Source organism: Ruditapes philippinarum, unplaced genomic scaffold (assembly GCF_026571515.1).
Source record: "Ruditapes philippinarum isolate M1 unplaced genomic scaffold, ASM2657151v2 ctg7098_1_1_1_1, whole genome shotgun sequence".
Lineage (NCBI taxonomy): Eukaryota > Metazoa > Mollusca > Bivalvia > Venerida > Veneridae > Ruditapes > Ruditapes philippinarum.
The window spans coordinates 63,557-78,665 of record NW_026864152.1 but is presented as its reverse complement, the minus strand read 5'-3'; the positions used below and the strand labels follow the sequence as shown (position 1 = coordinate 78,665).

The following is a 15,109-nucleotide window of genomic DNA, read 5'->3' as shown; positions in this document are numbered from 1 at the left end:
AATATGCGTTTCGGAATATTTTAATTTTATGTTTTCAACCATCTATTTTATCTATGCACATAAAGTCAATGAACATGGAAAATGAAGATCTAATTAATGATAATAGATCTACCTTATGAAATTTATCCTTTATATTTGTGAAGCAAATGCAACATATTTCCACTTTAAACTAGATTCACTCACTTGATAATATTCAAATATATTTATGATTTTTCAGGTATCATTTTAAATAAGGTGTTCAACTAATAAATCAGAGATTTAATCAGAACTTTGCAATACCTGTCACCATAAATGCAAACTTTATAAGTATTACTTTCAAAACAGCAACAGCAAAAATCCGCGGTTCATTTTACAAAATAATAATATGGACTGAAGTTTCAAAAAATAAAAACACATCAATAAATATCAAAATTATATACATGGACAGGCATGCAGTTCGGTACATTATAAGTAATAGAAATAATGAACTAAAAACAACGAACATGACAGACCAAATGCCGCATGTTGATAGAAAAGAAATACATTTTTTTGTCCTACCATGGACCAGGACAGAAACTAGTTAATATAAAGTGGCGTATCGGATTCTAATAATGTCGTATCATTTTGACAGAATAATGAAAATGTCGCAATTCTGTACATTGAGAATTTCGAGATAGGTTTAAAATGCAGGCCAAACACTTCGAGACAGTCCGAGTTCAAGGAAATAACGCATTTTATAGCGTAGAAACAGTTTTCTTTTTCATTTAAAACAGTATGCACTATATGAGTAAATGTCTGTAGACCTCCTCATTTTACACCAAACCCTTAACAACAGATTCATAGTTCGAATATACATGTACTAGTATATAAAAATTTCGTGGTGGTTCAAAATGTATCTCATCTCGATATTCAGCTCATGTGAATTTTTAATTTCAATCTTTTCTCTGGTTCGAGCTTTAATTTCTACTAATCTTAATTTTAATCTTTGGATTGGTTCGAAATTCTCTACTTCGGCTAGGAAATCATCTTTTAAAGATTGAATTCCGATCTTCTGTCGGGTTCTAAATCATGTAAATTCAACTCTATCTTAAAATTAGTTTGTTTTTTATTAAAAGTTTTAAATTTCAATCTTTGGGGAAAAATGCAACTATTACAATGAAAAAAAAAACAAAAAAACATTGCAACACGTTTAAAAATATACTATGCTCGTCCTTGAGTAAAATATGTTTGTTACAGAAATGTATTTAAATCTTTGAAATTTTTACTGAATATGTCTAATTTGAATATAAGAATGAATAAGCTATATAATGAAAGCTGTGTTCCCTATAACAGGTCAAGTAAAGCTGGTATTTTAAAAAAAACAAAAACAAAAAAAAACTATTTATTAATATCGTGACCACCTATAGTGTGTAGGATTTAAAACATAAAGTATCTTCTTTGTGTGGAGTCAAACATTAAAAGCAATTTTGAGCATAGTATATCTTTAAGCTGAAGAATTTTCAGCTTGAAATGATACACCCTGCATCCATGCTTAAGGTTTTGGGGGACATCCGGTAATACAGAAAATTTCAGTTTGTTTCATTAATGAAAACGTTTCATGTATGGAAAGTCCGCAATCTTAGCCATCCGATTTACAATGCGCAATGGTCGCTTGTTCAATCCTCGGACGCGGCGAAATTTCTCTCGAAAATTAAGTGTAATGGTCATTTTTCTCTCAACAATCATTCAGCAATCATGTAGGAACATGCGGAGAATTTGGTATATAACTAGTGGTAGGTTATCCGGGAAAACCGCCGGGATATGACTATAAACTGTGTTAAAAAGAGGCGTAAAAAGATGAGAATGTGATATGTTGCACATACGACATTTTCCTTACATTATTAATCATTAAACATTGAATTGCACACTTCTTGTTATCATAAATCAGATCAATCTTTTAAATATATTCACCCTACATTACATTTTACGGATGGTTCGGCATACCTTTATAGATACATAGATATATATGGTATTTATTCGATGCAATTTTCATATTTCTTTGACTGCAAATTAGACAGTTACAACATTTGTATCAAAATGAAAGGTTATTACTTCATATGCGTTATGATGTTATGTTTGGCTGTGCAGGAAACAGTCACTTATGCAAGTAAGTTCTATTAATAATTTATATCTCGTAAAATATAATTTTAAGTCATAAATAATTTATATTTTGAGCAATTAGAAAGTAGTGAAACTTCAAAACTTAAAGAACAAATTTTGTTTAAGTTTCATATCTTAAATTTTGTAATAATTTTCTCGGTATCGAAATACATATAAAACAAAACCTGTTTGGTTGTGATAACATTTGAATTAACAAAATGAAAATGCGATGTGATAATAACAGGAAAGACACAATAATAATATCTGAAGGATTAAAACCAGAACAAAATGTAAAGATTAACAAAATAGTTTATTTCAATTCATTGAGTTTAGCCTGTACGCCTGCATTTATGTAAACATGTATATGTACCTATATGTACGCACGTATAAAAACAAATAAATAAAATAAAATCAGAAATCATAGTCTTTAATCATCTTTACTTATGTCACAGTTCTGAAACGTACACGACTGGTAAAATTATAGCTTTATCATAACAAAATTGATACATTTTATTGCAGTTAACGATTTGACGAACAAAAAGGCTGAATACAAGAAGATAAATGCCAATATGTTAAACGAGAGTCCATTTAAAGTCGATAGTGAGTGTTTAATAATATTCCATTACATAAATTCCAACAATGCATTTGTTTCAGAGTAATGTTTCACAAAACATATCTTATTAACACCTTCAAATGTCAATGCTTGGGCAAAACCCTTCAACTTTAAGGTATAATAATACATAAACTATGCTTCTTGTAACATTTGAGTACAGAAATCTTCATTTTCACTCTGATCGGTCTGCTTTAATTTCTTTATTTGTAGTCTCAGATTATTTTTACGATATTAACCTGTAAAAACAAGGATGCAAACGCCGAAAGGAATATGTATGAGAAGGACGTATGAAGTTGCTGCTGGAAAGATTTGCTGTTTCCTGTGCTATTGTAAACAAGTTCTTGCTGCTTAATTTTGCTGATTTTTGAACGCAATGGATAAAGAATTTGTGCTGATAAAGAGATAAATTATTTGTGCTGATAAATTATTTGTGCTTCTCAATGATTTTTGCTGATGTTAACAGAAACGGTTTTGCTTGGAAAAAAAGGAGGATACAGAACTATATAGTTATATGCTTTATTGAGGATTCACGCCAAACTTAGGGTTATTAGAGATAGAAGATGTTTAATGGAAATAATGAGATAAAAGTTGCTATGATGTTTGTGTAATGTCTTTATCCTTTTCACATTAAATCTGTACCATGACCAGAGGTAGCACAATAGTAATTGCAGTAAAGCAAACAATATAACTACTTTACGCCTTACAGACAGTGAGAAAGGTGGGACAAACTCCCCAAATGATGGTGGATCTTTTTCATCTGTCAGTTATTTTGCCTGTCAAACAAGTGCTATTGGTGTGCCAAGAAACAATATATACAAGTATAAAATTCATGTAATAAATTGATATGGACTCGTTGAGAAAGTATAGTTTACGGTAAGTTGGCGGTTCTAACAAGATCTCCGCACGTTCCTACAACGATATGCGGATGAGGCATTGATTTGCTCTTCTTCCACTTCCCTAGAACTGGAGGGTCATCACGTGACCTTTATAGAATCAATGATTCCAAACCAGTACGAGTATTGCAAAGCTTCGAAACTGAGATATCTTTCACGGTGCTTATAAAAAAAGTGTTAATCAATTCAGGTGAAAATCAATTCAGGTGAATTGAAAATATTGAAATACTTAAAGAAAATAATTACTGATTATAACATTCTTTCACTTTCAGGGTTGGTGAAAAGGGACACAAACTTGGGAAGAAAAAAGCAACCGGAATAGATTTCGGTAAGATAAAATGAAGTCAAGAAAGGGTAAAATGTTTGAATAATAGTTCTTAAAATAGAAAACAAACACATTCTGGTAACTTGTCATAATGTTATACAGTCAGCCTCATTTACCTCCTGAATAAGATTTTGATTCGTTGTTTTCCAGAAAATCTGCTATGATTCGAACTTCCTCGGTCTGTACATGGAATGGTTTAGTTTACCAGTGCATGCCAGTGATAATTGTGGTTGGATATTATAAATTTTGTATTTATTTATACTTTATTGAAGTAATTGTGAATGCATATAATGCCAAGAAACACCTCATCGGAAGCCGATTAAGATTTCATTTCACTCTTTGGATTGATTACGATGAATGAATTACATTAATAAATTCAACTAATTTAGTTATAAGATAGTATTCAGAGCATTCTTTATGTACATGCTTCAGATTTTCTCAGTGAATTTGAAATCAGATTTAAATATTACATTGGTGTAAGTCAACACTAAACCATAATTTCTGACACTTAACCAGTTTCTGATGATGCTGCTTTATTTCTAAAAGACATTTTTGTCAAATTTTCTAACGTTATTCCAATTTCTGATAATCATACTTTTATCTCTTACTTAGAAAATGTCAAAAAAAAACAACAATATCTCACCCAAATTCGGTGTTAGGGCATGTGTTAACATGGAAAATCTAGTTTTTGTGTAATTCTAAGGGTTTTCATTATTTTTTGTTAACCTTTTCACTTATATACGTAAGCGTGTTTCGACGGCTTTTTGCCCCCCCCCACCTTTTTTTGAGGCCTCAAACAGTGAAAAAATGCCCTATTTAGGCCCCAAACACTGTTTTTCGTTTGAGAAATGTTGTTATTGTTAGTATTGAAGCATTTTTCATAGTTTCATAGCAGCTTGAACTTGTAACAGGAGGCTTTTCAATGAAAACGGCCATTTTTCGCAATATGCCCATGTGGTAAAAGGTTAAAGACATTTTGACACATTTTCTGACGATTATCCAGTTTCTGATAATGATGGTTTTATTTCTAAAAGACATTTTGACAATTTTTTGACAGTTATCCAGTTTCTAATCATGCTAGTCTTCATTCTAAAAGATATTTGACCTTATATGATTGCATTGACAAATTGTCGGACATGTATCTCTAAAATATGCAAAACATTTTTACACAATGTGAGAATTTTATTAATAACAGTCCTTTAATGACTTAAGTGGTGTCCTTTTTGATCATGTGCTCATAGATTATGTAAAAATAAGGGACATTATTCGTTGTGCTCCTTACTTAATCTACCAAGTTACACCTATAATTATGATAAATAACATTAACATTTTCTTTTCATATCTAAATATTAATTATGTAAAATGTTGCTTTAAACAAGCGCAATTTTATATTGATGCAAGTTTACTATTACTTTTATCTTTCAGTTACAATAGAAAAGAACGATGGATGTTATAACGAACATAATTCCTGAAAATCAAAGGACTATAACTACTATATACTCGTATGACTATAGACATCTACAACAATAACAATATAAATCTATATATCCGCTTCTCAGATGTATTTGACTACAGAACAACCTTTACCTGTTGAATTTGTGAAATGGATTTATCCATCTTTGAATTTGGAACAGTCCAATCAAAGTTTTAGGGGTTTTAATATCAAAATACAAAAAATGAACTGCCAATCGTATAGAGGCTTGTCAGACTATAAGGATGTGCAGGATGACTTGGCTATATACTGGTGTCAAAGGTTAATCACTTTTGGACTTCCGGTTTCAGCAGGGTGTTAGTAATTAGTGAACATATCACAAACTAATATCAGCAGATATCTCTATATCATCTTGTTGAATATACATGTGTATTAATATCGTATAGTTTATATATTACATGTATATATCACACATCTATGCATCATAATTCTCGCACTTACAGATACAGTGACATATTTTCCATGCATGTAAAAATTTCTGCAAGCATAATGGGACAATTACAAGAAAAAATATGAATAGGGAAATAAACCCGGGAAACAAAGAATGACACCTGAAAAAATATCATTTTCAGTAAAAAAAAAATATGGAAAGTAAAATAAACCTGGAAATAAAAAGAATGACTTCCAAAAAAAAAAACTCATCATATTCAGTACGATTAAAATGAAGTCATGCAAATGTGTTGTTAGAAAAGAAATAGGAAACAAGTTTTTGTTTACTGGTCATTGAACCTAATTTACTTTCTAAACAAGAACTGGTTCTTTGTTTTTCCAGAAGATATTTTGTAAAGGTGACTTTCTAGCTTTACTGGTAGGAGACACTTCATGCATTATCTAGGCACTAACAGCCTAGCGTAACCGAAGTCACTGACAGTTTCGCACCAACACAGTAAAGGTCATATTGTGTCTTTCCAGCTCTACTGGTGCAGGAAGACCTCTGGTGCCCCTCCATACACTGTTTTAGGCACAGGCAGGAACCTAAACAGAACCATCAACGCTCTGTAAGCTAGCTGGATAACATGAAAGCATCTCCAGTCTCTTGAGGTATTCCAACGTACAAGCTGTGAGGGCAAGTGCTTTGTAGTCAATGGTGCCCCTTTTCTGAAGCTAGTTGGATAGCTTCCTTACATGAAAAAAGTCCTTCACAGGAGTCAAATCCACAGAGGTCCTTCACAGGAGTCAAATCCACAGAGGTGAGGGGAAAATTATTTGAAGTAGATGACTTTGAGCACTCGGTAACAGAAACTTCTAAGTTTCGTGGAACAGTATATAATGTTTCAAATAAAAAAAACACAATTGGACATTTCTGTACTGTATTTACAATATTTTACATGGACATGGATACATGTTTGACAGAGACATAACAATAAGAGTATGAAAAAATACTTCTGTAGAAAATGATAAACCCTAGAACTTACATTATCTATTAATTTGTTTTATTTTTCAAGCTTTATATAAATAGTAATACCTTCAAAAACCTTATTAGATATATGAAAAACAAAACTTAGGACCTGAAGTATTAAATTTCAGACAACAGGAAGTAACAATTCAAGTAATCTTGCCTACTACTAGTCTTTACTTTTTGTTACATATTTGTTTTGCACAGCACAAATACGTACAGCATCTGGTATGTACTGCTATTTCAAAAAGACTTAAGTTGATTGACAAATTTCTGACTACTCAAACAACCTTTAATTAAACTTCACCTTTACAAAGCTAATTTTGCACAAAGTTTTGTAAAAGAAAAGTCTAAAAATTTAAAACTCTTACATAGATCAAGTGAAGCACTGAAAATGGAAAATTCTGAAAAGGGTGATAAATATACTCAGAGTTAAATTGAATATCAATTTTTGTGTGTGGATTTTTAGCATGATTTTATTGAAAAGTTTTTTCGTTTTTTTGTTCAATTTGCACAATAAAATTGTTAACATGTATTCTGGACAAAAAGATGAAATTTTGCACACAAGTTATTAGTTCAGACCTAGATCTACATCAAATGGTATACAATTCTCGCAAGAATATTTCTTATCCTATTATGTCAAAAACAAAAAAAACAACCCTCAGTCAAGTCCCTTTAACAACCAGTCAAGTCCCTTTAACAATTAACTTGATAAGAGTTGATTATTAATTTTAAGGTTGTGCAGGCTGGTTTAGCTATATAATGGTGGCAAAGGCAAGCCATTACAGCCCCTGGTATTCAAACAGTTAAAAATCTGTTTCTTTTTCCCAAAGCACTTTGTCTCTTTCTGTGAAATATTCATAGCTACAAATAATTGTTTCCCAAACCTGTTAAGTAACTCATGCATACTGTTAAAATATGTCATACAGTTTGCAAACAATTTTTGCTTAATGGAATACACAGCAGTCATTCAGTGTTTTTGGTTTGTTTGTTTTGCTTTTTTTTAACTTGTATAAATTACACTAGGAGATTTTTACTATAGCACCATTTCTATTTATAGCACTATCTTATACCAGGAATATCCACAGCATAAACTGCTTCCTCATCTGACCCACACAGCAAGACTTCTGATATAATGTCTACAGTGTTTATAGGTAATGTCAGATTAAGCTTTGATTTGACGTCCAGTTTCTGCCGGCCGGACTCGAGTGTGAGCCAAGGACTTGTAATGCTAACATTACCAGCACCGCTGGCTGGCATACCCTGTGAAAATAAAGAACCACCTCCTGAGCCTGCTCCTGTAAAGAAAGAAGTTGATAAATACAAGAGCGATCAGTGATCACATGTGTCGCCTCATGATGGCCAATTTCATGGTCGGACAAGTTTTGTGACAGATGTGCACAACTAGACTTGGTACTGATCATTCATGTAAAGTTTGGATAAAATTGCACCAGTAGTTTATGAGGAGTAGTCCGGACAAGCTTTTGTGTATCTGGCAACACACAGAAAAAAACATCTTTTTATCAAAGGGCCATAACTTGGCCAAAAATCATTCAACCGGAAAACCCGTGCAATATGTGCAAGGACTTGAGCTCCAGATCAATCCTGTAAAGTTTCATTGAAATTGCATTAGTGGTATAAGAGAAGTAGTCCGGACAAACTTTAAAAATAAAAATTATTAAAGGGCCATAACTCTGACAAAAATTATTGAACCGGAAAATGCTGACAATATGCACAACTAGACTTGGTACTGATCATTCCTGTAAAGTTTGGATGAAATTGCACCAGTAATTTATGAGGAGTAGTCCGGACAAGTTTTGTGACGGACGAACGGACAGACAGACGGACAGACAGACAGACGACGGAGAAGTGATCCCTGTATGTCGCCACTACTCCGTAGAGGCGACACAAAAATCACTCTCCCAATATGAAACTGAAATTCATAAATAATAAGTAATTATAGTATTACTTTATCTACTATTTCTTCAGTCAAAAAACTTTAAAAGTTCAAAACCATCCATGAATACAGTTTAAGACTGACTCATTAATAAGACCACTTCTACAGGGGCCCCACAGTGGTCTTAATAGCGAGCTTTTACTCTAGTAGATAACATGACATGACTATATGACATACCATTAAATATTATTTTTTAAATTGGCATTGAAAGATCATCTTAACAATACAACTGATGTTTTAAAGAAATGATTAATTCAACATTACCAGTTCCTGTTACTAATGATGCTACGGATGAAGCGTTCCAGTGCCAGACAGAACCATCTTCTGAACATGTGAACAGATGATCTGGATTAGTTGGATGGAATTTCACTTCCCATACTGTATTAATTATCAAAATAACATTTTTATTCAGTAAAAGTAAAATCACATTAAAGTAAGTAAAGATGGAGAAATATAAAGCAACATATAATATCATTTTACACTATATTTAAAATGATATTACCATACATCATAGCTAAAGATATCCTTCCAAAGTTAAAACTTCCATAGACTTATAATGTATGACAGAATAATATTATCTTGGGAGATATTTTTTATATCACCACCAATATCTAATGTTTAAGTATAACAAGAGGGCCATGATGGCCCTGAAGTCGCTCACCTATACATAGGCCCCCCGAGAGGGGCCAGTTTAAACCAAAGGGCTTTTATTTGAACAAATTTGGTAGACACCCATTAGAAGATGTTTCATGCTAAATATCTAAACTCTAGGTCTTTGAGTTTTTTGTTTTTAAAGAAGATGTTAAGTTTTTACTACACACATATAATGAAAAACAATGACCCCCCCCCCCCCGGCAGGTCCAATTTTTACCCCAGGGTTTTTATTGAACAAACTTGGTAGACACTCACTCAATGGTGTTTCATGATTAGTATCTAAATTCTAGCTCTTTAGGTTTCTTTTAAGTTTTTACTATACACATATAGAAGGAAAATCAATGATTCCTCCCCCCCCCCCCTGGCAGGGCCAATTTTAAACAAAGGGCTTTTATTTGAACACATATAGTTAAAAACAATGATACCCCTGGGGTGGGACCAGTTTTGACTTTATAGACTCTTACTAGAAGATTTTTTTATGTTTAATATCTAAACTCTAGCTATTTGGGTTTATTCAAAGAAGATTTTTAAGCTTTTGCTATATACATATAAAGAATATCAATGTCCTCCGGGGCGGGGCCAATTTTGACCCCAGGGCTTTTATCTGAACAAACTTTGTAGACACTCACTAGAAGATGTTTCATGCTAATTATCTAAACTCTAGCTATTTGTTTTTTTTAAAGAAGACTTTTAAGTTTTTGCTATACACATATAAGGGAAATCAAAGACCCCCGGGGCGGGCCCAATTTTGACCCCAGGGCTCTTATTTGAACTTGGTAGACACTCATTAGAACATGTTTCATGCTAAATATCTTAGCTCTAGCTCTTTAAAAGAAGATTTTCAAATTTTTACTATATGCATATAGGGAAAATCAATGACCTGCTGGGGCGGGGCCAATTTTGACCCCAACAAACTTGGTAGAGTCCAATTAGAAAATGTTTCGTGCGAAATATCTTAGCTCTTTAGGTTCTTTAAAAGAAGATTTTTTAAGTTTTTACTATATGCATATAGGGAAAATCAATGACCCCTGGGGTGGGGCCAATTTTGACCCCAGGGCTTTTATTTGAACAAACTTGGTAGACACTCACTAGAAGATGTTTCATGCCAAATATCTAAGCTCTAGCTCTTTGGGTTTTTTTAAAAGAAGATATTTAAAGTTTTTCTTTCGGCTGCCATGGCAACCAGAGTTCTGCATGGAATAAAATTCTTTGAACAATTCTTAAAGGTGACCACCAAAGGAACATTCCTGTGAAGTTTGGATGAAATTGGGTTAGTTGTTTGTGAGGAGATGTCATTTAAAGGAAAATTACGGACAGACGGACGCCGGACGAAAAGCGATCACAAAAGCTCACCCTGTCACTTTGTGACAGGTGAGCTAATAAAACGCTTTTGCAACTCCATAAAAGCGGTATTGCTAAGCCAGGCATATATTTTGATGTGAAGTCATTCACGTTATGCAGTGTTAAGTCACGCTAAATGTTTGGGTTACACTATAGGAGTGTAAATGAAAAATGTTTTTATTCAACACATTCAATAAATTCAGTATTGAATCTACACTCATTTAATATCCTTTATTTAGTATTTGGGTGTAAGTGGTTACTACCAGCCTGGCAAATTACCCTCGAGGACCAGTTCAAGGGCTGACAACATACAAATATCACATCTCACTTAGTGTTATACAAATTGATGGTCATCTGAGACAAGCAATATCAACCAAAGAATTAGCCAAGGTAACTTTATCTTGTTATGGACGGACATATTGTTCCATCATTCTTAGTGGGATGTGATATTTTAGTATCCAAACAAAGGTGACATTCCACAAAATATGCCCGTCAAAAAGCTTGGAGATGTTGGGAATAAGTTGGTCCCTATACATATTTTTCGCATTTAAGTCTGAAATACATTGTATTTACACTAGGTGTGACCTTAACCTTGGTTGCAGGAACCTGAATTTTATGCGCAACATAGAAATTTTTGCTCCGGACAAGTGTTTTTTTAAAAGAGATTTAGGTGTGACCTTGACCTGTTACCTAGAGACCTGGTTCATGCGCATGGCACTACATTTCATGGAGGTGAATAATTCTATAAAGTAACATTAAAATTCCTTCATGTATGTAGGAGATATGCTCTGGACAATACCAGGATATTTAATCAACTCTGGTGACCTTGACTTTGCAAATATTAACCAATTTTACATGTGTTACACCTTATCATGATAGTTACCATTTGTGTTACAATCCATCAATAAATGATGAATAAATGGCCCCTATATGCATCGTGATATATTTATCTGAACTTTGACCTCTATGTATGAACTTGCCTGAATTTTGCATGTGACACTCCGTCTCACAATTGTGAACATTTGTGCTAAATCATGCATGATTTGTTTTTCTTGATCTCTGTTTTGCCATCTATATACAAAGTTCCACCTCAAGGTTTTAAGCTATTTAGTCAGAAAGACAGACGGAGAGTGTAAGAGTTAAACATAGTGCCCTCCTGTGTAAACATTATCAAGTGACTAAAGATGAGGAAAAATGTCTTACTTGCTGCAGAATGAGCTTCTAGTGGAGTGACAGGGAATTTTTCTTGTCGTAGATCCCACACAGACAGTACACCATCATATGCTCCTGTAGCCACTATATGATGCTGTGTGGGATGTCTAGCTACACACTGTAGAGGTGTTTGTTCACCAGATCTACAAAGCATCAAACAAAATATCATTCCTTGGCCATTCTATCTCTATGAATACTAATATGACATGCCTATGCATCTAGTATAAAACTCAGCAAAGCAAGGCCAATCTTCAGTCTGACTTTACACTACGTTTGTTTAAATGGTTTTATGGCACACTTAACAATTTACTTCATATGGCACCTGAACAGGAAATATGATTTTGGCTAACCTGAGGAGTTACAAAGTAAAAGCAACACAAGGTGTCAAAACCATCTCACCAGCTGGAGCTCAGAGATGCACAGGCTCCAGTTATTTAAACCCATTTAGTCAACTCTAATGATCACACAGGGATAATCGGTGGCTGCAATTCTGATGCTTCAACCCTTAAAAGCAATGGTATGCAACCCCTCAACAACAAGGGGATCTACACTACATGTATCATTATTCTAAATAAAAACTTTCAAATCCCTTCTAATGCTTCTATAGACCTGCGCTGTGTTTCATAAATATATCCTAAAACCAAAGACTTATGACATACTAAATGACTAACTTAAGACCGTTTCAATGAATATTTTCATCTTTATTAACAGTTATAGACTTTTATTTAATTCATTCCCTCGAGGAAAGTTACAAAATACAATGGCACTCGCTTTATTACGCTATGCATAAATGTCCAGAAATTGAAGTCTCAATGCAGGAGTCATAAGTTTGGACAATTTCCATGAAACAAAAATTGTCTCAGTTTTGGTGATAATTTAAGACTATCCATGAAATGCAACCCTGAGTTTTATCATTATTTTTGTGTGTGTGTGAAAGGAGAACTACTTTGTATGCTGTCCATGCATTATTTAAACCTTATATTACTGAATTTCTAAAATGGACATGTCTAACTTCCATTTTGGAACAGCCCATTATTGATTTTAGGGATATCAAGATGAAAACAGATGTGCAGGCTGGCCTGGCTCTATACTTGTTGGCATAGGGTAAACTTTGGGCAAGGTTCTCAATTAGTTTGAGCTCAGCAGGCCAAATTTGTAATGTAGCAGGTCTTCTAGGGGACTTCCAAACTCCATAACCAAAGTGTCATCATAACACATAATTTATATTTACTAAAGAAATGAAAAGAATTAGCATACCTTAAAAAAACCTATATACTTACAGAGCAAAAGTTTTAACCGGGTCACATGACCTATGTCCTAGGTCGAAAACTTTCAGCTGTCCACTTGAATCTACAGTTATCACTTCTTGCTGTTTTAAAAATGTGATCCCATTAATGGTACAGCTGTTTGCTTTATCTATAGAGAAAAGTAGAAAAAAATATATTATAACATCATATTTTTTTAAATAAATATATAAACCTTTGATCCCATTAATGGTACAGCTGTTTGCTTTATCTATAGAGAAAAAGTAGAAAAAAATATATTTTAACATCATATTTTTTTAAATAAATAAATAAACCTTTTATCCCATTAATGGTACAGCTGTTTGCTTTATCTATAGAGAAAAAGTAGAAAAAAATATATTTTAACATCATATTTTTTTAAATAAATATATAAACCTTTCAGTATTAAGATCTATGAGAGAAATTTCAAGCCTGAAACAAATGAGAATATTACTTGGAGGTAAAACAAAAGCTGTGCAAGGGGGACTTATCAAGGTGCATCTTGCATCTACAAGTTCAAATCACCATGTTGATGTACTTTGATTAATTGATCAATTTAATATTTTGCTATTACAGGTCTCAGTGACCTTTATCTTTAACCTGAAAATAATTGTGACAGGTAGAAATCATGAAGGTGCATACCTATATTAAATTTAACACAACAGCATTGCTATTATTGAAAATTGTGACCATAAATGAAAACTTAACCAAAACTTTTAAAAGGCTGACTAACTCCAAAGACAGACAAATGACAAAAGTGCTGCTTTTTTTCTAAGAAAAAAATGGCGCTAATAATAGAACAACAAAAATTAAAATACCAATGGTTCTAACAGGTTTTCTGTGAGCAACATTGAGCACATTTATACAACCATCTTCTCCTGCTGTAACAATCATATCATCTCTTTGTGTTGTTAGACAAGTACATGGACAACCTTTACCTCCTGCATCCTTGTGAATCTCTTTCCAACTAACTGAATCACCTAGTGTCTGAAAAACAAATACATCTCATTTTGTTTTGTTGCAACTTTTCAGAACAATCTATACCATTCAAATAGGAAAATTTAGCATGCTATAAATAAAAGATATTCAGAAAATAAACTATTATTATATGCCTTAATTAAGGAAAACAACTGTTCAACCATTTTTAAAGTAAATTTATCTTTAATAGCAGGTATGTGAAACTATTCAGTAATAATAACTTTGCTGATAAAATTTAGTATCATTAGCCCATTGGTGTTCATAAACTACTAAAACATTATATACAGTGTCTATTCTAGGAATTGAAAAATAGGGGTGATTTTCCCCCCTCTATTTCAAAAAAGGGGGCGATTTTCAAAATCAAAGGGTGCCAATATAAACTGCCAATGTTAAATCGTCTGCATTAAGTTTACACTGAGGCGTTCAACCGATGAAATAATTAAAACAATAATATTTATTTAAGGCAGCAGAAGTTGTCCCCCCTTAATTTTTAAACGAAAACAAATTATTACAGAACTGCCGCGATTGATTATAAAGGGATTGGCAATACAAATAATTGAACTATCTTTCACGTGTAGATCGTAGCCAAGCTAGGAATTGCCTCATTTTTCTTGATTATTTACTACACTAAAATGGCGCCCAACTGTCAGACCTAGCACACTAGTTCCGGTCGATACGGAACATTGCGTTAATTTCTGTCAACTCACGTAACTAGTACCATACGGTACTAAATTATTATAATTAGCTTACAGTTACCTCCCTTCGGTTTTCGGTGTAAATGTAAACAAAACAACCAAATATAATTTGCGGGATGGAAGTTTTACGGTTTTATTAACTTTATTATAGA

The 15,109-nt window shown here is 33.1% G+C and overlaps 1 protein-coding gene and 1 long non-coding RNA gene across 2 annotated transcripts in view; one reads left to right on the top strand and one right to left on the bottom strand.

Annotated features, from left to right (window-relative positions):
- Positions 1–1,967: 1,967 nt before the first annotated feature.
- LOC132724580 (uncharacterized) lies at positions 1,968–6,117 on the top strand. Its single transcript, XR_009624933.1, has 4 exons — positions 1,968–2,125; positions 2,638–2,718; positions 3,897–3,952; positions 5,375–6,117. It is a non-coding gene; the product is annotated as an uncharacterized LOC132724580 (long non-coding RNA).
- Positions 6,118–7,822: 1,705 nt separating this feature from the next.
- The window catches only part of LOC132724579 (nucleoporin Nup43-like), a 30,283-nt gene continuing 22,996 nt past the window's right edge, over positions 7,823–15,109 (bottom strand). The window contains exons 4-8 of the mRNA XM_060709457.1: positions 14,103–14,271; positions 13,282–13,417; positions 11,993–12,144; positions 9,059–9,172; positions 7,823–8,135 (exon numbers count right to left, since the gene is read on the bottom strand). Coding sequence (XP_060565440.1) covers positions 7,900–8,135; positions 9,059–9,172; positions 11,993–12,144; positions 13,282–13,417; positions 14,103–14,271 — 807 coding nt within the window. The 3' untranslated portion in view covers positions 7,823–7,899. The remainder of the gene's footprint in view (positions 8,136–9,058; positions 9,173–11,992; positions 12,145–13,281; positions 13,418–14,102; positions 14,272–15,109) is intronic.